At 39.9% G+C, this 21,675-nt stretch overlaps 1 protein-coding gene and 1 pseudogene across 3 annotated transcripts in view; both read right to left on the bottom strand.

Annotated features, from left to right (window-relative positions):
- The window catches only part of ATP8A2 (ATPase phospholipid transporting 8A2), a 636,199-nt gene that overhangs the window by 474,586 nt on the left and 139,938 nt on the right, over window positions 1-21,675 (bottom strand). For all 3 annotated transcript variants that reach the window (XM_008021766.3, XM_037986897.2, XM_037986898.2), the window contains 5 exons: window positions 8,953-9,052; window positions 8,387-8,485; window positions 6,673-6,718; window positions 5,674-5,714; window positions 984-1,057 (listed from right to left, as the gene is read on the bottom strand). In XM_008021766.3, the coding sequence (XP_008019957.3) occupies window positions 984-1,057; window positions 5,674-5,714; window positions 6,673-6,718; window positions 8,387-8,485; window positions 8,953-9,052 (360 nt within the window). The remainder of the gene's footprint in view (window positions 1-983; window positions 1,058-5,673; window positions 5,715-6,672; window positions 6,719-8,386; window positions 8,486-8,952; window positions 9,053-21,675) is intronic.
- LOC103214526 (inorganic pyrophosphatase 2, mitochondrial pseudogene) lies at window positions 18,264-18,944 on the bottom strand (annotated as a pseudogene).

Here is a 21,675-nt window from a genome sequence, read left to right as displayed (position 1 = left end):
TTTCTAGGGTCACAGCCAAGACTTAAAGTCCGAACTATCAAGTGATGAATATTTTAATATTTCTAAGAGATTCTTTGTTGTCAATGAATACGGACAAATACAAATCCTGCCCTGTGTTACTGGTTCTTTTTCCCCCTCCATAGGCCTGGGGTCCTATTTTTAAATCCATTATCTCAAGCAGAAAATTAATGCTTAGGCTTAAAATCCAATGAGTGATTAACTTCAATACAACAAATGCCATCTGCAATCAAAGAAAATGCAAACGGCCTGCATATCTATGATTCTCAACAGTGTATAAATATAGGAAGTTACAGTCCTAACGTCACACAATTTAATCTTGAATTCAAGAATAGATGTCAATTCTCGTCCTAATTTTGGCTTTCTTTTCTAGCTATATACTTTCACGCATCAAGCCCAAAAAAAGTCAAGAATTGCACTGAGTGATGATTCCTTCCTAGAATAAAACTACCTAGAGAAAGTGAAAATGATACTTGGATAGAAAAGGGGCAAAACATGGACGGGTGAAGAGCAAACACCATCTGCTGGTCACGATTACACTGAGAAAACAGCCGTGGTTCTTGAACAGCTATTAAAGGGCAGCACCGGGTTCCGCAGGACAGACTGCTGGCAGGGCCCATCAGGAAACAGATTCTGAAATCTCCGATATGCTGCAACCTGAGACCCCTCCACTGCTGTAGACTCAGTATCCCTATAAATAAGAAATACCCACCAAATAGCCAGGAGACTAAGTGGAGACAATACACATAAAAGAGTTCAGAAAAAGCACAAAGGAATGAATGGGAGAAAGAAACCAAGGGTCATGGCAGGAGAAGGCAAATGACAAGAAATGGAAGAATGGGACACAGAGAGGATGGTAGAAGGAAACAGGTAGCTCAAGACTGCTCCAGACACTGCTTAATATTTTATGGTTCTTAACATTTATTGCAAAAAAAAAAAAAAAGGTGCCCGCTAGCACAGCTAACCTGGAGGACAGCAGGACCACATCTGCTGGAAGATACTGCCCGTTGACGACCTTCACAATGTCTCCCACTGCCACCTAGAGAGCCAGGGACGAGGACAAAGAGGCATGAAAGAAAAGAAACAAAACACACATGGTGAAAAAGGTGCTTCAATATTTGAAGAAAAAAAGTATTATATAACTAAGCCATGAAGTTTAAGTGCAGAAGCCCAAATTATTTTCCTTGACAAGAACAAAAGGAAAGTGCTTCCATGCAGACACTGGTAATGTTGCGTTTTTTGCAATGATGTTTAATAGAAAAGGAAAGGGAGAGGGAGTCAGAACAGCTGTAAAGATCTCGTTTTCTTCCAATTATCCATCCATTTACAAATACTTGAACACTTCCATAGCTGTACACAGTAGGGCAGGATGGTCACCCACATGCTGCCAGAGCCCGCCTAATGCCTGGGCTCGATCCCCACTGCACCCCCGATGAGCTGTGTAACGATGAACAAGTTATGTGAACTCTGTGTGCCTCGGTTTCCTCATCTATATAATGAAGATAAAGGCACATATTTCATAGAGTGACTGTAAGGATCGCCTAAGTTAACACACGTAAATTTTTCTCTGTTTTACAAACTGAGATGCAGAAAACAAAATAACTTGATCCCAGTAATACAGCCACTGAGTGTTAGAACCGGCACTCAAAACCGGCAAGCTGCACGGACGACCAATGCTCTGATTAAAAGGCAACAGGAAATTCACCCGTGAAAAGTGCACCTGAAAGGCCCCCTGGAAATACACCACGTAAAATGGAGAAGATCTGCACAGCCTCAAGAAATTCCCAGAAAAAGGATCACGGCCAAAGTCAGAGACCACCTTGGGGAACAGACTCCACCAGACAGAAGATCCCAAGCCAAGGAAAAGGGCTGTAGTCTCCAAAATGGCACCACGGCCACGTGTCTACAAATCCTTTCAGTAATATCGCAGAAAGCACCAGGGTGGAGAGAACCGGGGCTTTCAAATCAGGCAAGCCTAACTCCAATCCTAGCTTTTTAACTGTGTGCTGGCTTTGCGATCTTGGCAAGCTGCTTCGCCTCTCAGCGCCCCAGCACCTCACGTCTGAAACAGGCAAACAGCGCCACCGGCCTTGTAAGGTGAATGCAGTGACTAAGGAAGTATACACAGCACCTAGCATAAAGCAGGTCCATATAAATGTCAGTCTCCATCAGCGGGAGCACAACTGAAAGGACATCATGAGTGTGAAGGTCAAGGACATTAGAATTCTCTGATGATACTAGAAGACCATTCCTAGTAGAGTAATAATTGCAAAGCTCAAAATGAGCACTTATGCTTTCGATTTCCTATTCTAGCCATGTTAGTATTCTCTTAGAAACCAGGAATTTCAAGTGATATGATACTTGTGAAAAACCACCAGATCTTAGAAGCTAGCAGGTGCCCATGTTTAATTTTCCGCTGGGAAAAAGGCAAATTTACCGAAAGGTAGCCTACTGGTGCTTTAAGTTGTTTATTGAAGTATCTGGGGAAAATGCCACAAAGCTATTTTAACAACCACCAGTACAAAAGCAAGGGATGTTATGTGAATTGAAAGTGTTTTTTAAAAGTAAAACTATTTGGGCCAGGTGCAGTGGCTCACGCCTATAATCCCAACACTTTGGGAGGCCGAAGCAGGTAGATCACTTGAGGTCAGGAGTTCAAGACCAGCCTGGCCAACATGGTGAAACCCTCATCTCACTAAAAAAAAAAAAAAAAAAAATTAGCCAGGCGTGGTAGTGGACACCTGTAGTCCTAGCTACTCGGGAGGCTGAGGCAGGAGAATCGCTTGAACTCAGGAGGCAGAAGTTGCAGTGAGCCGAGAGAGCGCCACTGCACTCCAGCCTGAGCAACACAGCGAGACTCTGTCTAAAAAATAATAAAATAAAAAAATAAAAGTAAAAATATTTCATATGAATAGCCTAATTATATATAAAAATCAGAAGAAGTAATTAGTAAAGAAAAAATCACTAGAAAGGAAAATTTGTCATGTTTTCCAAAGAAACAAGGCAGTGGATTTTTTAAAATTCCAAGTGGGAGGACAAGAGAAATTATGGCTTTCTCTCATCTCTACTCTCTAAATAAAGCAACCTTCATATGCCAGTAACCAAGTACTAAGAAGTTTTATGTACATGAGAAACGACTTACTTGGATTTTGCTTGAAAAAAAATTTTTTGGTTGTTTGTTTTCTGTTTTTGAGACAGGGTCTCACTCTGCCACCCAGGCTGGAGTGCAGTGGCGCGATCAAGGCTCATTGCAATCTCCGCCTCCCACGCTCAAGTGATCTCCCACCTCAGCCTCCTGAGTAGCTGGGATTATAGGCACGCACCACCATGCCTGGCTGATTTTTGTATTTTTTTGTAGAGATGGGGTTTGGCCATGTTTGGCCAGGCTGGTCTTGAGCTCCTGAGCTCGAGTGATCCACCCGCCTCAGCCTCCCAAAGTGCTGGGATTGCAGGCGTGAGCGTGACCAGCCTGGAAATGGTTTTCTATTTAACGTGCTTAAGTGATTGTTCCTTGTGTGTGCAACACTCCCTCAAAGAATTAGTACAGTGGGAACAGAAACCCTCCAGATCCCTGAATCCACTCTAGCCTCAGAGAGTTCCTCAAGTCTCTTAATTTTGAGGAAGTAGCTGAAAGATCCTCTCGAAGTCAATCAAAGTCACTGAGATCCACTTGAGAGCTGCCTCTCGGTGCTCACCATTGACTCAGCTACAGCCCAGGGGACGGCAGACCTGAGCTTCAGCACTTCAGATTAGATTACTATCATTTGGGGGACCTTAAGGACAGCCAGCTCCCCCTTGCCTGACATCTCTGCCCTCTCCTGTATTCTCATCCTCACACTGAACTACTCACAGTTCCGCAGCTACTTACCCCCAATTCACCCTTCAAGAGGCACTAGAGCGTCTCTGGAGGGCAGACTTTCCTGATCTGAACCACTGCGTCTAGATAGGTGGCCCCTCCCAACTGATCCCAAGGTGGACGCTTTCTCCTACACAGAGCTCAACAACTACCCTGCATCAGGTTAGTTCCCTCTCTCCCAGGACACCGATGGTTCGAGTGTGCTCCCTACACCATCGGCTTCAGCCTCAACTAATAATTTGTTTAAACGTGCAGATTCTAGGGCCCCTCCCGAGACCCAGTGAATCAGATAGCCTGGGAGTGGGGCCCAGCCATCTGGGTTCTAGCAGCCCTGCGGACGGTGACTGGGAAGCCCACTGACGTTTGAAACTCCTAAAGGGAAGTGCTGTGTTTCATTCTTCCCGTGCCTAGTACAATCTCTAATACATGCCAGGAGCTCCACTGAAATAAAACAAGTATACACATTTTAAATGGAAATTAAAATGCATGTGGTACAATATAGAACCGGCATTTCTTTGTGATTGTTGTTTCTCTCCCAAATGAACACTGGAAACAGTCATGAGTTTCAGGAGTCTGCAAAGCCGTCAGCTCCTGGACCATCAATCAGAGACCATCACTCCATTTCCTGCTGTTTCAAGTAATGTCAGGCCCTCAGAATCCAAATCATTCTTCACTCTAGCTGATACTGATACCTTTCTGGGGAGGGAGTCACAAGAAGGACCCTAGAGAAATAGAGGGGCAATTTCCCAGTGCTGGGAGAACCCCTGAATTCCTTCAGCATTGGGAGCATTCCTCCCACTGTGTCAAGAATTCCCAACCTCCTGACGAAGAACCATGACCTTTCCAAACGTGAGGCTGATGCACATTTGCAACACAGGACTTCAAGACTGCTGCAAAGGTGAAGGTGTTACTGCAAAACACTTTTATAAAGGAGAAATTTCTTTAAAGGGTAGGGAAATTCTCCTAAAACAAAGTAAAGTAAAACAAAAACTAAAGCAAATGCTGCAGTTATCATATCATGGGCATTTTTCAGATATAAAAGACTATAAGAGGCATTCAAAGACATTGTTTACTAAATGTTTAGCAAGAAACACTATTTCAAGTTACCCTTCTAAAACGTTGTTTTCTTTTGAAATCATGTTAATCGGCTATGAGAGTCATCCCCCAACATGTCCTGTGTCCATTAGGAAGGTCCAACTAAAACACTCATTTTATCAGATATAAAATACCCAGATGGTATGGCAGATTTCTTCTAAATTTTCTACTCATCACCATAAACAACCAAAAAACCACACCATTCTTCAACCCTCTAAACCTCACACGTCCGGGGACGTGGAGGCAAAGCTTTCCTTGCTATTATTAAGAGCAGCTAACCGCTGTGCTAGAACGGAAGTGGGGTGGTTTCTTACCCCCGTTCCACCATTCTGTAGTTAATGACCTTTCCACCCAAAAGTGTTAGAAGTGAGAATCACAAATGCTAAAAACAAAAATAAACTTTAACTTAGATTAAGACAACAGAGGACCAGGGAAAATGTTTCTCAAATTGGATTTAGAAACTAGAAAATACTTTGAGATTTCAGAAATGTCAATCAGGAGCAATGAAGTTCATAGCTTGAAGTGACACACTGGGCCCTTACTAGAAGGGGCAGGGGACAGAGTAAACACGCCTCAGGTCTCAGCAGACCTCACGGAAAACTCTACCATCTCTTAACACAAACTTCATACTGCAATCAAGACCAGCCATTCATTACATGTCTTCAAACCAATCGTACTGGTACATCTTTAAAATTAGTTTTTACCTCTTTCCACATAATGGTATGCCACATACCATTTCTTAACACTGAAAAAGAGAAAAATAAAATATTGGTTAATACTGGTAATACATCGAATCAGTTTCCTAAAATCCAAAAGCCTTCTTTTAGAATTCCATTTATTAATTCTAACACACCCTATCTTTAGCCATGATGGCATAACATCAGCACCCCCACTCAAAATGCAACACCAGTGTATGTACCTCTGTAACATATGTACATTAATGCATACACATCAATGTTTATGTATGTAAGTTAAATCTACTTATTTTCAGCCCAGAAGAAAAAAAAAAAAAAGGCCTGCTGTTCCACAATTTAAAAAAAAAACTAAACAGCTGGGCGCGGTGGCTCATACCTGTAATCCTAACACTTTGGGAAGACAAGGCAGGCAGATAGGTTGAGCCGAGATGTTTGAGACTAGCCTGGGCAACATGGTGAAACTCATCTCTACCAAAAATACAAAAATTAGTCGGGGGTGGTGGTGCATGCCTGTAGTCCCAGCTACTCAGGAGGCTGAGGTGGGAGGATCACCTGAGCCTGGGAGGTCAAAGCTACAGGGTACCATGATCACGCTACTGCACTCCAGCCTGGGGAACAGGAGTGAGACCCTGTCTCAAAAACTTAAACAAACAAACAAAAAATTGATGTTGTAGAAATAAAACAATAAGAAGTAGAAGATGGAAGTAAGGAGAGATTATAAATGAAGGACGTGAATGTTTAGACTTTTTATGGACATAAAAACTGTCTAGTTCCTGAAAATTACAACCTTTTCTAACATTCTAAAATACACAAATGCTGTTCAAATCTTAATTATTAGGACTAAAATCATGTTCAAGTTGTTTGTTATTTTACTATTTCTTTAAAGTATTTTATAGATCGTCTTCCCAATTTATCTCAATACCATTCACTACTTATTTAAAATTCCTTAAATGCAGGCCTTATTCTTAAGTTTTCCAGTGGAAAAAGTGATTCAGCCTGGGGTCTTACCTATGGTTTTCTTTTTGTTAACTGCATTGTCTGCCTTGTGTCGTTTCTGTTACAGAAAGAGAAAAAAATAGTTCTAACAAAAGTTCCACATGAATAATTGAAATAGCAAACAAAACAATCAGGAAATTACAGGGGACAAGGAAACTCACTGCCAACAATGCTCATGCTGTAAAATTCAATTCGACAATTTTGTGATCTATCAGCACTCCCTAAGTTTAGAAGTGGTCTCCTCTAGTTTCAATTATTTTATTGTGGTTCTAGCACTTGGAAGTACAAAACTTTTCACTCCTTGCTTTAGATCAGACTGAAATGATTATTCAGTATGATAAACCCAGCAACAAACAGCCAACTTCATTTTATTGATAAAGTAACATTGCTTCAATGTGTACAAGTTGAGGATCCCTTATGTGACATGGTCGGGACCCGGAGTGTTTCATATTTCAGATTGTTTCAGATCTTGGAGTATTTGCATATACCCAATGAGGTATCTCCGGGATGGGACCCAAGTCTAAACATGAAACTGATTTATGTTTCATATTCACTTTATACACATAGCCTTCATACAGTGTTTATAATAATTTTGTGCAGCCATCACATGAGGTCAGGTGTGGAGTCTTCCACTTGTGGCATCATGTCAGCATGCAAAAAGTTTTGGATTTTGAAGCATTTCAGATTTGGGGTTTTTGGATTTAGGGATGCTTAACCTGTATTATATTTATTTACATACCTATTTTTTTAAATATTCATTTACATACCTATTTATTTACATACCAATTCCCAGAAAGATGCATATATGTTTATGAAAGCAAGGTGTGGCCGGGCGCGGTGGCTCACGCCTGTAATCCCAGCACTTTGGGAGGCCGAGGCGGGCGGATCACAAGGTCAGGAGATCGAGACCATGGTGAAACCCCGTCTCTACTAAAAAATAGAAAAAAAATTAGCCGGGTGCAGTGGCGGGCGCCTGTAGTCCCAGCTACTCGGGAGGCTGAGGTAGGAGAATGGCGTGAACCCGGGAGGCGGAGCTTGCAGTGAGCCGAGATTGCGCCACTGCACTCCAGCCTGGGCGACAGAGCGAGACTCCGTCTCAAAAAAAAAAAAAAAAAAAAAAAAAAAAAGAAAGCAAGGTGTGTGTATGTGTGTGTAAGGAGGGAGAGGAAGATCCAGAGACAGAGAGACAGCACACACACACATATTTATATATGTTTTTGTGTGTATGTATACGTATATATATGTACACACACACACACAAATATATAGGGGGAGACAGAGTAAGAAAGAGAGAGAAAAGGAATATAGTTGTTGTAGCCAATGAACTTGGAGCTACACTAGGATGATTGTGAGGGGAGAAGATTCTTGTACAGTTGCCTCAGGCAGAGCGAGACAATGCTGCCATCCTAGACAGCACAGCAATCCTTCATTTGCTGCCCAAATTAGCAAGCTCTAAAGCAGGCTATAAGGAACGTCAGTGACAAAAATCAACGGGCCTCCAGAGACCTAATATTGGAAAACAAAGTTTGAACTGTTTAGTGTCACTGTACAGGTATTTAGGACACTCTGAGAATATAATTCCCTCCCCTAAAAAATATCATCAGGTGTCTAAAAAGGCCGGTTAAGCTATAGCCCAATTTTCTGCCTTAAATATATCACCCGAGGCAACACATAAGTTATGATCTACTGCATACAATGATTTTATTATCCAAAAGCAAAAACTTACAAAATCTTCTACAATCTCTTTGATGCCTGCAATTGTTAAAATAATGATCAATGGCACCAGGGTGGTATATCTTCCTGTTGGAGATACATCTGGAATTTGCTGGAAGATAAGAGACCACAAGTAGGAAGTTGGCACATAAAAATCCTCTCCACGAGAAGAAAAGTATGGTAGTCACGCACGGTTCACACTTTTGCAGTTCTGTTCCATTTCTGTTACTCAAAAATAATTACCTTACTTTAAAAACCAGCTATGTATTTTACATATTTTTTAAAATTTTATCCAACATTGGTTATATGTTTGGAACAGAAAAAGGCTTAAAAGTATGGCCCTAAGGCCACTTTTCAATGCCTCTTTCAGTCACTGCAATCATCCTTAAGGCCATACCGAAAGAAATCTCTCTGTATACAAAGTCAGGCTTGTTCACTCTATCGAACAATGACCGGAGGAGGGAAACAAACTATATTCCAAGATGATAACACTTTAGCAGTTAAGGAACCTTTTAGCAAAATCTCATTTTATATGTAATTAAGGTTGCAAATTCCAAGGAACTGTTAAAAAACCATTACCTGTAATAAGGCAATGAAGAGAAAGAAGGCATTAGCAGCTCTTCTAATCTGCTCATACAAGAATCGAGGTAGAAATGTCAACACGCTGTACTTGGCCGTACTGTAAGTGCAAAGAAAAATAAAACTATCAGTTATAGATGTAAACTCTAAAACACAAGAACAAGACAAGAAGTTTCGAAAGCTTTACAAATGGTTTAAAAAAAAAAAAAAGTATCAAAACTCAGAACAAGGAAATTGCTGTGCATCTTCTCCTAAAGAGCTTTAGTTTGTAACATGGCGCCCCGATAAGCAAATCTTCCAATGAGGTCTTTTTCTTCCACGTTGGAAGACATACATGTGCTTCTTTAATTTTCACACAAAATAAGCAGAGACATCTACCCACCTTCTAGGAGCTACATGCTATGAACAGCAGGCATGTGAATAACAATTCGATGTTCCCTCTGGGTACCCACCACAGATGTTTCATGCTTCAATCACACCCAAATAAATTCCATTCCTTCCACACACCCTTTATTTGACCCTTTGCTCACACTTTTGCTTCTGCCTAGGATATCCTCTCCCTTACACCCTACCTGTCTCTCCATGACTAAAGCGTCCTTCCTCCCACCCAATCTTACATCTTCTAGTAAGTCTGGTCAAATTTATAAAGACTCTTCTTCATGGAAGTCCACAGTACAGTGTTCACACCTATATCATATAGGTGTAATGCTTTGCTTTGCATTTTATCTATCCCCAGAACAGATTATGGGAACAACAAGAATGTTTACTTCAATTCCATATGTTCCTAGCACATAGCAGATAGTGAGTGAACAGTGAAATAACCCAAAGGCAAAACGAACCAAACCAGCTGTGGCTGCTCACAGGTTTTATTCAAGTTTGCACCACAGAAGTACCTATATGATTCCTAGCTCACCCTCTGAAGACATCACTCTGAGCCTATTCTTTTTTTTTTTTTTTTTTGAGGCGGAGTTTCGCTCTCTCGCCCAGGCTGGAGTGCAGTGGCCGGATCTCAGCTCACTGCAAGCTCCGCCTCCCGGGTTCACGCCATTCTCCTGCCTCGAGACTCCCGAGTAGCTGGGACTACAGGCGCCTGCCACCTCGCCCGGCTAGATTTTTGTATTTTTTAGTAGAGACGGGGTTTCACCGGGTTAGCCAGGATGGTCTTGATCTCCTGACCTTGTGATCCGCCCGTCTCGGCTTCCCAAAGTGCTGGGATTACAGGCTTGAGCCACCGCGCCCGGCCGCCTATTCTTAATTATAATATATTCTAGCAAAATTATCTAGCAGGTTTTTAATTTACAACAAATTAGAAGCACCACAATAGAAGGGCAAAGGGCTCAGGAGACAGAATATACCACAGGCAAGGTACACTACTGTGAGACTGGACAGCAACCAAGCCTGGAACAGCAGAGTAAAACCAAAGCAGACTACTCAAAAATATAGCAGCCGGAGGTCATTTGATGGAACAAGAAATAGTCCCACTGCCAATAGTCCCATCTGCCACTGCGTCAGAGAAAATCACGCCCCATGGTACAATGGCCTCGCATTTCACAATACAGTGATCAGAGTTATCCTTAAAGACAAAATCATTTTTAGCACCTTCTACCTAAGGTGCTAAAGACGTATGTGATGTTATACGAAGACCACTTTTTAAAGAGTCAAAACTTAAACAATATGAAACTTGAAAGACTATCCCTGAACTAGCTAGAAATTTGCTGACATGGATCTCCTCCTTGTTTACGTGGCCCTGTGGCATAACAGGATGTCACTGTGAAATTTTGCCAGACAGAATTGACTAGCTGACATTAAGCTCATTAAAAAGTAGGGAAAATTCACCAAACTCAGGTATGTGATGGCTCACAATACAAAGTTAATTCTTACCTATGGCTTACAGGACAAAATCAAACGGAATATCACACATACCTCTACAGCAATCCTGACCACAGAAATAACACAATCAACATTTGTCAGCAAAAAACAAAAAGAAAGTTCACAGACTGTGAAATAAGAGTGTGGAAACCATCTTGCAAGATGGCTTGATTAGAACATTTGAACCTGAGAGTCCATCTGTATAAACCAGATACACATGCACACGGTTGGCACATGACCCCAACGACATACGAACATTTTCCACTTGAACAAAATGCTGACTGTGCTTAGGAACCTACATATCCCTGAGAAGCATGAAGATGGAGAGTTGGCCGGGCGCCGTGGCTCAAGCCTGTAATCCCAGCACTTTGCGAGGCCGAGACGGACGGATCACGAGGTCAGGAGATCGAGACCATCCTGGCTAACACAGTGAAACCCCATCTCTACTAAAAATACAAATAATTAGCCAGGCGTGGTGGCGGCGCCTGTAGTCCCAGCTACTCGGGAGGCTGAGGCAGGAGAATGGCGGGAACCCGGGAGGCAGAGCTTGCAGTGAGCTGAGAACCGGCCACTGCATTCCAGCCTGGGAGACAGAGCAAGACTGCATCTAAAAAAAAAAAAAAAAAGATGGAGAGTTGAGGAGAAAAGGAATCCTGCTTGTGGCAAGAAATGAAATATAAGAGGGTAGAAGTGGAGAGGGAAATGCATACTAACTTTGACTCTACTAGAACTTGAAAAATGAGCCCAAATGCTTGCATCCTGAGATAGAGTCAGCATGATCGATAATTCAGAGAAACTAACATTCAATCAAGAAAAGGTTATTGTGTGGCATTAAAATAATTGCCAAAATAGCCAGCCATTAGCTGTCGGGTTACAGAATTAAAGATATAACACCATGAACAGCTGAAGGCAGCACCTGTGAAAATGAGTCCACCAGAATATTGCAGGGCAGTGCTTCCTGAATATGAAGGTGCACACCAGTCTCCGGGGCAGCTTGTTAAAATGCAGATTCTGATTCAGTAGGTCTGGGGTGGGCCTGAGATTCCACATTTTTAACAAGTTCCCAAGTGAGTTCAATGCTGCTGGTACAATCCACACTTTGAGTAGCAGGGATTTAGGATAGTTGCTGATGAGGTAAATTGGTTCATATTTCCTATTTGAATTTAATTCAGCAGAGCACTGTAAGGTATAATACAATGAGGTTTCTGGTTCCAAAATGGTGGCTTGGAAGCAAGCTGGCTGGCTTCATTCCCCACACAGAAAACAGAAACCAAATTTACAGCACTTAGATTATCACCACAAATATCCCAGAACGAAAATATGAGGATGAGACAGTTCTCAGTGCCACAGAGAAGTAAAAAAGCTCCAAGCAAACGGTAAGAGAATGGGACATCCATAGCCAAGACGCCCCTCTCCCCAATCTGCCAGCACCAAGCACATGGAAAATCTCCCCCTGACCCTCAGTTTAACACTGGAAAAAAGGAAAATCAAGGTGATAAGCAGCTTTCCCATCATCTTGAGTTCCCTGGCAGGATATCTACTCCTACCTCAACTCACAGGAAGCATGAGGAATGCCTGAAGGAAAAAATATCCCTGGGGACAGCCAGAGACAAAGTGGGGAGGCAGGACTACTATCCCCAACTCTGGAAACTTTACTTGATAAGTTGGCCAAAGGAGATACCAAATCAGAGTGTCTGTTTAGCAACACCACGCTGTAGGAGGTTCATCCCACAGGTCTCCTGAGCACAAATCCCTACTTAACCTCCCCACAGTGCTAGGATATCCCCTTTGGCACTATCCCCTTTTGGGATGGGCAGTGCTCCAATTCGTTATTAGAGCAGAGACAAACCTGGGCTTAAGGCACTATCTAATGCTGAAAAGCAGGCAGTGACCTAATGGGAAAAGAAAGAAATTCAACAGGTAAATTATAACGAATCTCTAAGCAAATATTCCAATAAAAAACAAAAGAAGCCAGACAGAGAAGACTAAAATAACAAATTCTCCAGTGCAAACACATAGACATACATTCATACGTGACAGCAGCAAACAGGGAACCATGACTTCCCCAAACAAATGAAGCAAGGAACCAGTGACTAACCCTAACAAGATGGTGATATGTGAGCTCTCTGAACAAGAATTCAAAATAGCAGTTTTAAGGAAACTCAGTGATTTTCAAAATAACACAAAAAAGCAACTCAAGAATTTATCAGAGAAATTTCATGAAGAGACTGAAATAATAATAAAAACAAACAGAAATCTTCAAACTGAGAAATATATTTGAGGAACTGAAAAACTCATTAGAGGCTGTCAGTAGGAGAATGAATCAAGCAAAAGTAAGAATAAATGAGCTCAAAAACAGGCAATTTGAAAATACACAGAGAAAAAAAGAATAAAAAGGAACAAAGATTGTCAACAAGATAAAGAAAATTACCTCAAAAGACAAAGTCTAAGAATCACTGGTATTCAAGAGGGAGTTAAATAAGAGCAAGGAGTAGAAAGTTTATTCAAAAAAATAACAGAAAACTTTCCAAAACTTGAGAAAGAAATAAACATCCAGGTACAGGAATGTCAGAGAACAACAAACAGATCTGACCCAAATAAGACTTCCCCCAAGGCGTGTGATAATCACATTCTCAAAGATCAAGGACAAAGAGGATCCTAAAAGCAGCAAAAGAAAAGAAGCAAATAACGTATAAGCTCCAATTCATCTGGCAACAGACTTATCAATGGAAACCAAACAGGTCAGAAGGGAGTGGAACAAAATTTTCAAAGTGCTAAAAGAAAAAACTTTCCAAGAATACTGTATCCAGCAAAGCTGCCCTTCACCTATGAAGGAAAAATGAAGGCTTTCTCAGACAAACAAAAGCTGAGAGAATTTACCATCACCAGACCCATCTTAAAAGAAATACTAAAGGAGGTTCTTCAATTTGAAAAAAAAACAAAAAAAAACAAACAAACAAACAAAAAACACTAACATGCAAATAGAAAACATTTGAAGGTATAAAACCCACTAGTAAAATTAAGCATATAGACATACCCAGAATACTCTAATACTGTAATTGTGGTGTGCAATCCACTCATAACTCTAGTATGAAGCCCAAAAGACAAATCTACAAAAAACAAAAACACATACAGCAACCTGCTAAGAAACAGGCAGTATAAATATATACAAATTGAGGTAACAAAAAAATCAATATGTAGGGCAGATGGAGTTAAAACACAGAGGTTTTTTTAGTTTATTGTTTCTATTCCTTTCTGTGATCTAAGATAAGTTATCTCTTTAAAAATAACTTGTTATATCTACAAGATGTTTTTGCAAGCTTTGTGATGACCACAATGCAAAAACCTATAATAGATACACTAAAAATAAAAAGCAACAAATTAAAACATATTACCTGAGAAAATCACTTAACCACAAAGGAAGATGGAAAAAAGAAAAGAAGGATTGAAGGAAGGAAGGAAGGAAGGAAGGAAGGAAGGAAGGAAGCTGGTTACCAAACAATGAGAAAACAAGCAGAAAAATGGCAGTAGTAAGTCCTTACTTATCAATGATAACACTGCATGTAAATGAACTTAATGCTCTAATTAAAAGATATATAGAGCTGAATGGATAAGGAAACAAGACTCAGCTATATGCTGCCTACAAGAAACCAGTATCACCTATACAGACACACATAGAATGAAAGAGATGGAAAAAGATATTCCATGCAAGTGAAAACCAATAGATAGTAGGATTACCTATTCTTATACAAGACAAAACAGACTACAAGTTAGAGACAAAGAAGATCATTATATAATGATAAAGGCAATTAAAAATATCTATGCACTCAACACCAGAGCACCCAAAAATATAAAGCAGACATTAATATAGCTAAAGCAAGAGATAGACCACAATACAATAGTAGAAGGGGACCTCAGCTTCCCGCTGTCAGTAATGGACAGATCATCTAGATAGAAAATCAGCAAAGGAACACCGGAGTTAAATTGTATACTAGACAAAACAAGACTAACTCACATTTACAGACTATTTCACCCAACTGCTGCAGAATACATTTTCTTTTCATTGGTATACAGAACATTCTTTAGAAAAGACTGTATCTTAGGCCATAAATCAAGTCCCAGCACATTCAAAAAAGTAGAAATCATATCAACTATTTTTTCCTGACCACAATGAAATAAATTAGAAATCAATAACAATAGGAACCCTGGAAACTACATAAACACATGGAAATTAAATAACATGTTCCTCAACAACTGAAGTCAATGAAGAAATTAAGGAGAATTTTAAATTTCTTGAAACAAATGGAAATGGAAATATAACATATCAAAATCTATGGGATACAGCAAAAGCAATGGTAAGAGGGAAGTTTATAGCAATAAACACCTACATCAAAAAAGTAGAAAGACTTAAGAGCACCTTAAGAGATTAGAAAAACAAGAACAAACCAAACCCAAAATTAGTAGGAGAAAAGAAATAATAAACGTAAGAGCAGAAATAAATAAAATTGAGACTAAAAAAAGTACAAAAGATCAATGAAACAAAAACTCGAATTTTTGAAAAGATAAGCAAAATTGACAAATCCTTAGCTGGACTAAGAAGAAAAGAGAATACTCAAATAAAACCAGAAATGAAAAAAGCAACATAAAAACTGAGACCACAGAAATACAAAAAAAAAAAAAAAAAAAAAAAAAAAAAATCATTAGAGACTATTATGAACAATTATGCACCAACAAATTGGAAACCAAGAAGAAATGAATAAATTATCTGGTACATAAAACCTACCAAGACTAAACCACAAAGAGACAGAAAACCTCAACCAATCAATAACAAGTAACTAAATCAAAGTCATAATAAGAAGCCTCCCATTAAAGAAAAGTCCAGGACCAGATGGTTTCACTGCTGATTTCTATGAAACATTTAAAGAAGAACTAATAACTAGTCAGGCAAGGTGGTGTGTGCCTGAAGTCTCAGTTACTCAGGAGGTTGCTGAGGTGGGAGGATCTAAGCCCCAGAAGTCAAGGTAGCAGTGAGCCAAGATTGCAGCACTGCACTCCAGCCTGGGTAATGAGAGTGAAACCCTGACTCAAAATAAATAAATAAATAAATAAATTCTCCTAAAGCCTTGAAAAAAAATTGAAGACCATGGAATACTTCCAAACTCATTCTATGAGGCCAGCACTACCCTGATACTAAAACCAGGCAAGAAAACTATAGGCCAATATCACTGATGAACATATATGAAAAAATTCTTTTTTTTTTGAGACAGAGTCTAGCCCTGTTGCCCAGGCTGGAGGGCAGTCGTGTGATCTTGGCTCACCACAATCTGCACCTCCTGGGTTCAAGCTAGTCTTCTGCCTCAGCCTCCAGAGTAACTGGGATTACAGGCATGTGCCACCACGCCTAGCTATCTTTTCGTATTTTCAGTAGAGATGGGGTTTCACCATGTTGGCCAGGCTGGTCTTGAACTCCTGACCTCAAGTGATTCACCCACCTTGGCCTCCCAAAGTGCTGGGATTACAGGCATGAGCCACCACGCCCAACCAGTAGATGCAAAAATTCTTAACCAAATACTAGCAAAATGAATTCACCAACATATTAAAAAAATCGTTTGCCATGATCAAGTGAAATTCCTCTCAGGGATGCAAGGATGGTTTGATATATACAAATCTATAAATGTGATATATGACTTTAACAGAACCAAGAACAAAAACCATGTGATCATTTTAGTAGATGTTGAAAAAAGTATATGATAAAATCCAACATCTCTTTAAGATAAAAATCCTCAACAAACTAGATACAGAAGGAACATACTTCAAAATAATAATGGCCATACATGACAAACCCACAACCAACATCATACTGAATTGGGAAAAATTGAAAGCCTTTCCTCTAAGATCTGGAACATGATAAGGATGCCCACTTTCACCGCTGTTACTAAACATGGTATTGGAAGTCCTGGCCAGAGAAAGTAGGCAAGAGAAAGAAATAAAGGGCATCCAAACTGGAAAGGAAAAAGTGAGATTAGCCTTGTTCACAGAGGACATGATTGCAAGTTGCAGGATATAAAATCAACATGTAAAAATCAGCAGCATTTCTATATGCCAACAGCAAACAATCTGAAAAAGAAATCAGGAAAACAATCTCATTTACAATAACTACAAAGAACATAAAATACCTAGGAATCAATTTCCCCAGAGAAGTGAAAGATTTATATAAGAAAAACTATTAATACACTGATGAAATAAATTGAAGAGGACACCAAAGAATGCAAAGATATTCCATGCTCATGGATTAGAATTAATATTATTCAAGTGACAACACCACCCAAAGCAAATTACAGATTCAATATAATCCCTATCAAAATATCAATGATATTCTTCACAGAAACAGAAATTTAAAAAATCCTAAACTTTATATGGAACCACAAATCTTGAATAGCCAAAGCAATCCCGAGCAAAAAACAAAGCTGACTTCACTACCTGATTTCAAAACATACTACAAAACTATAGTAACCAAATCAGCACAGTACTGGCATAAAAATAGTCATATAGACCAATGGAACAGAATAGAGAAGCCATTGGGAGGCCCAGGTGGGAGAATCACTTGAAGCCTGGAGTTTGAGACCAGCAACACAGTGAGACCCCATCTCTTAAAAAAAGAGAACTAGAGAGAACCCAGATATAAAGTCATGCATTTATAGTCAACTTATTTTTTTCCAGTTTTCTTTTATTGTGATAAAATATCCATAACATAAAATTTGCCATGTTAAGCATTTTAAGTGTATAATTCATTTACATTAAGTATGTCTACAATTTTGTGCAACCATCAACACTATCTATTTGTAGGACATCTTTGATTAGATACATTTTTTACAATCTATGTTATTTTAAGAAAAGTGGCAATTCTCTAGTAGTCATTTATTCCCACTCGTGGAATTAATTTTGTAGGAATTTTAAAGATGAACTAATCCAATAAAGTTAGGATAATCTGGAAAAGCTCTATATGTAATCAAGCTAAATCTATTTCAGTTTCTAATTTTGATTACAAATTAAGCTCTTTTAATCGAACTCTACTTGATCAACTTACTGGACTGATTAGTAAAGACTCTACTTCTGTAGAACACTCTGATTAATGTTCACATATTATGTATGCTGCCTCTGGCAGAGTACTCTAGAATGAAGCCCACACTTTTGTTTCCATCAGTTAAGTTTTAGCTTTACCAAGCATCAGGTGTGTTTATTCCCAAACCATTTATGCTAACTGTATCTTTTACTGTAATTATGAGATGTAATTAAATATTACATACACCAGTGAATTTATGAATACAAGAAAGTTTTTGTCTTTATGAAGTTAATTTGAATGTTCTGAAAGAATTCAAAAAAACATTGCTAAAAATATCTGTTGTCAAATTCAGCCTGGAGCTAGGTGCCATGGCATGCCCCTAATCCCAGCGACTTGGGAGACTGAGGTGGGAGAATTGCTTGAGCCTAGGAGTTCCAGACCATTCTGGGCAACATAGTGAGACCCCATCATGAAACTTTGACGCTTCAGGATCATTCACATTGATAGCAATTAATTTCAAATCTGTTTCACCTTCCTCAATAAGAGCCAAGATTCCGAGGATCTTCACATGAAAAACTTCTCCACAAGAATGAATCTTTGAGCCTATTTCACAAACATCAATAGGATCATTATCTCCAAAGCAGTTCGTGCTCTTATCTTTTTCATGGGGATCTTCCCAAGTCTGAGGGAGGGTACCATAATTCCATACATAAGCCTTGTAAGGGAAGATATTCGCCACATAGCGTAGTTTTCCATCCTTTACACATTGTTTAATGGGATTCAGTGGCTCTTTGGTGGCAATCTCCATTTTAGCATTTGTCCACTGAGGTATTTCTACAATCACATTAAACAGAGTCTCATATTCATCATTTCGTGCTTTCTTCGTAGGAATGCCATTTTCCTCTTTAGAGTTCACTTTCAGAGGAATATCATGAAAGGGGGAAATGGAGTGACCAGTTACATTCTTGAAGAAGAGGTGATAATTCTGCGAGCAGGGCTGCCCACGCTCCTCGGTGTGGTACAGGGCCATAACACAGCGCAGCCCGAACCCAGCACTGGTCTATAGTCAACTCATTTTAACAAAGGTGCCAAGAACATACAGTGGGGAAAGGACAGTTTCTTCAATAAATGATGCTGGGAAAATTAAAGAATGAATCTAGACCCCTATCTCTCATCATGCAAAAATCAAATAAAAATAGATTAAAGGCTCAAATCTAAGACCTGAAACTGGAAATTACTAAAATAAAACATTGGGGAAATACTCCAGGATATTGGTCTAGACAAAGATTTTTTGTATAAGACCTCAAAAGCATAGGCATCCAAAGCAAGAATAGACAAATAAGGTTACATCAAGCTAAAAACCTTATGCAGAATGAAGAAAACAATCAACAAAGAGACAACCCACAGAATGGGAGAAAATACTTATAAGCTATCCATCTGACAAGGGATATATAAGGAGACTATAACCAGAATATAATAAGGAGCTCAAACAACTCAACAGCAAAAATAAATAAATAAATAAATAAATAAATAATATGATTTTAAAATACATAAAAGATCTGAATAGACATTTCTCAAAAGAGACACACAAATGGCCAACAGGAAAATGCTCAACATCACTAACCATCAGAAAAATGCAAATCAAAACTATAATAAAATATCATCTCACTACAGTGTAAATGACTATTATAAAAAAGACAGGAAAGATTGAATGCTGGCAAGGATATGCAAAAAGCGGAACCCTTGTACACTGATGGTGGGAAAGTAAATGAGTACAGCCAGTATAGAAAACAGCACGGAGGTTCCTCAAAAAACTAAAAATAGGGCTGGGAGCAGTGGCTCACGCCTGTAATTCAAACACTTTGGGAGGCCGAGGCGGGTGGATCATGAGGTCAGGAGATCAAGACCATCCTGGCTAACATGGTGAAACCCCGTCTCTACTAAAAAAACAAGAAAAAAAAACACACACACACACACACAAAAATTAGCCGGGTGTGGTGGTGGGCGCCTGTAGTCCCACCTACTCAGGAGGCTGAGGCAGGAGAATGGCGTGGAACCCAAGAGGCGGAGCTTGCAGTGAGCCGAGATCACGCCACTGCACTCCAGCCTGGGAGACAGAGCAAGACTCTGTCTCAAAAAAAAAAAAAAAAAAAACTAAAAACTAAAAGTAGGACTGCCATATAATCCAGCAATTTCACTGCTGGCTATAGATTCAAAAGAAAGAAAATCAATATATCAAAGAGATATCTGCACTGTCATATTTATTGCAGCACTATTCAGAATATTTACAATAGCCAAAATACAGAATCAACCTAAGTGGCCATCAATAGATGAATGGATGAAGAAAATCTGGCATATATACACAATGGAGTACTATTCAGCCACTAAAAAAGAATGAGATCCTGTCATTTGCAGCAACATAAATGGAACCAGAGGTCATTATGTTAAGTGAAATAAGCCAGGCATAAAAAGACAAATATCACATGTTCTCACTCATATGTGAGAGCTAGAAGAGTGGATATCATGAAGAGAGAGGGCACACTGGTGGTGACCAGAGGCCAGGAGGGGTAGCACGGAGGAAGAGATGAAGAGGTTGATTAATGGGTACAAACACACAGTCAGGTAGAGAAAATAAGAGCTGGTATCTGAAAGATCGGCAGGGTGACTACAGTTTACAATAATCTGTTGTACACTTCAGTATATCTAGAAGAAAATAATTAAAATGTTCCTAGCATAGAAATAAATATTTAAGGCACTGGATATCCCAATCAACTTGATTTGATCTTTACACATTATATGAATGTATCAAATTATCACACGTACTTTTAAAATATGTGTCAGCACAACTATTATGTAGCAATTTTTTAAAATGTAATAAGATGGGAGATGTTTTACCATTCACTCTGCCAGGGGAAAACATCTCCAGGAGTAAATGGGTGAATGACAGAACTTCCCAACAGGATAGTTTATTCACCCAAGTAAATAAGCCATCCCTCCCCTACAGACATTCCCACTCGTGGGATGAAATGCATGTGTCAGCATCGCTGGCCTCCTGGCTAGTCACGGCAAGGAGGGGCTCTAGCTGCATGGAAACCTAAGGCCTCAGAGCTTGGGTGCTGGAGATAAGTGGCCAGAAGCAAACAGGAACATCTCTCTATTATTCACTCAGACTCCCTCTAAACATGAGACCAGTGTTTCCTGAAACTGGGTGACATGAAGATGGCAGGGTTTTAGGAAAAATCCATCCATCCATCCATCCATGATCCATCATGTGCAATAGATACTCCCTCAGTCCTAATTATGCACTAGGGCAGTGTGCCAGGCCCTGGAGATACTGAAGGGAACCAGGTGGTCAAAAACGCACACCCTCAAGGAAATTGCACTCTAGAGGAGAAAAGAGATTTTTTTAAAAAATAAATAGAACACATACCAGCATAGATGGTGATGAATACTGCAGAGGAAAACACATCAGGGAAGGAGGATACAGAAGGGTACAATGGCTGGGGCTGGGAGCAAGGGATTCTTTTCAACAGAGTGGCGAGGGAAAGTTTCACTGAGAAGGTGACCTGTGAACTAGGCCCTAAAGGAGGGGAAGGAGCAGGAGCAAGTATCATGGACACACAGGGGAAGAGCTCTGCAGAGGGAGGGGACAGCAAGTGCAGAAACGCCAAGGTGGGAGAGGTCCCGTTGCTCCCCTTGTAGGAGGGACAGTAAAGAGCCCAATTTGGGCAAACGGAGGTGGAGAAGTATGGAGAGAACTGAAATGGATGTGACAAAGGGCCAGCACACTG

Source organism: Chlorocebus sabaeus, chromosome 3 (assembly GCF_047675955.1).
Source record: "Chlorocebus sabaeus isolate Y175 chromosome 3, mChlSab1.0.hap1, whole genome shotgun sequence".
NCBI lineage: Eukaryota > Metazoa > Chordata > Mammalia > Primates > Cercopithecidae > Chlorocebus > Chlorocebus sabaeus.
Note: the sequence above shows the minus strand (reverse complement) of the source record. Positions and strands in the feature narration are given on the sequence as shown.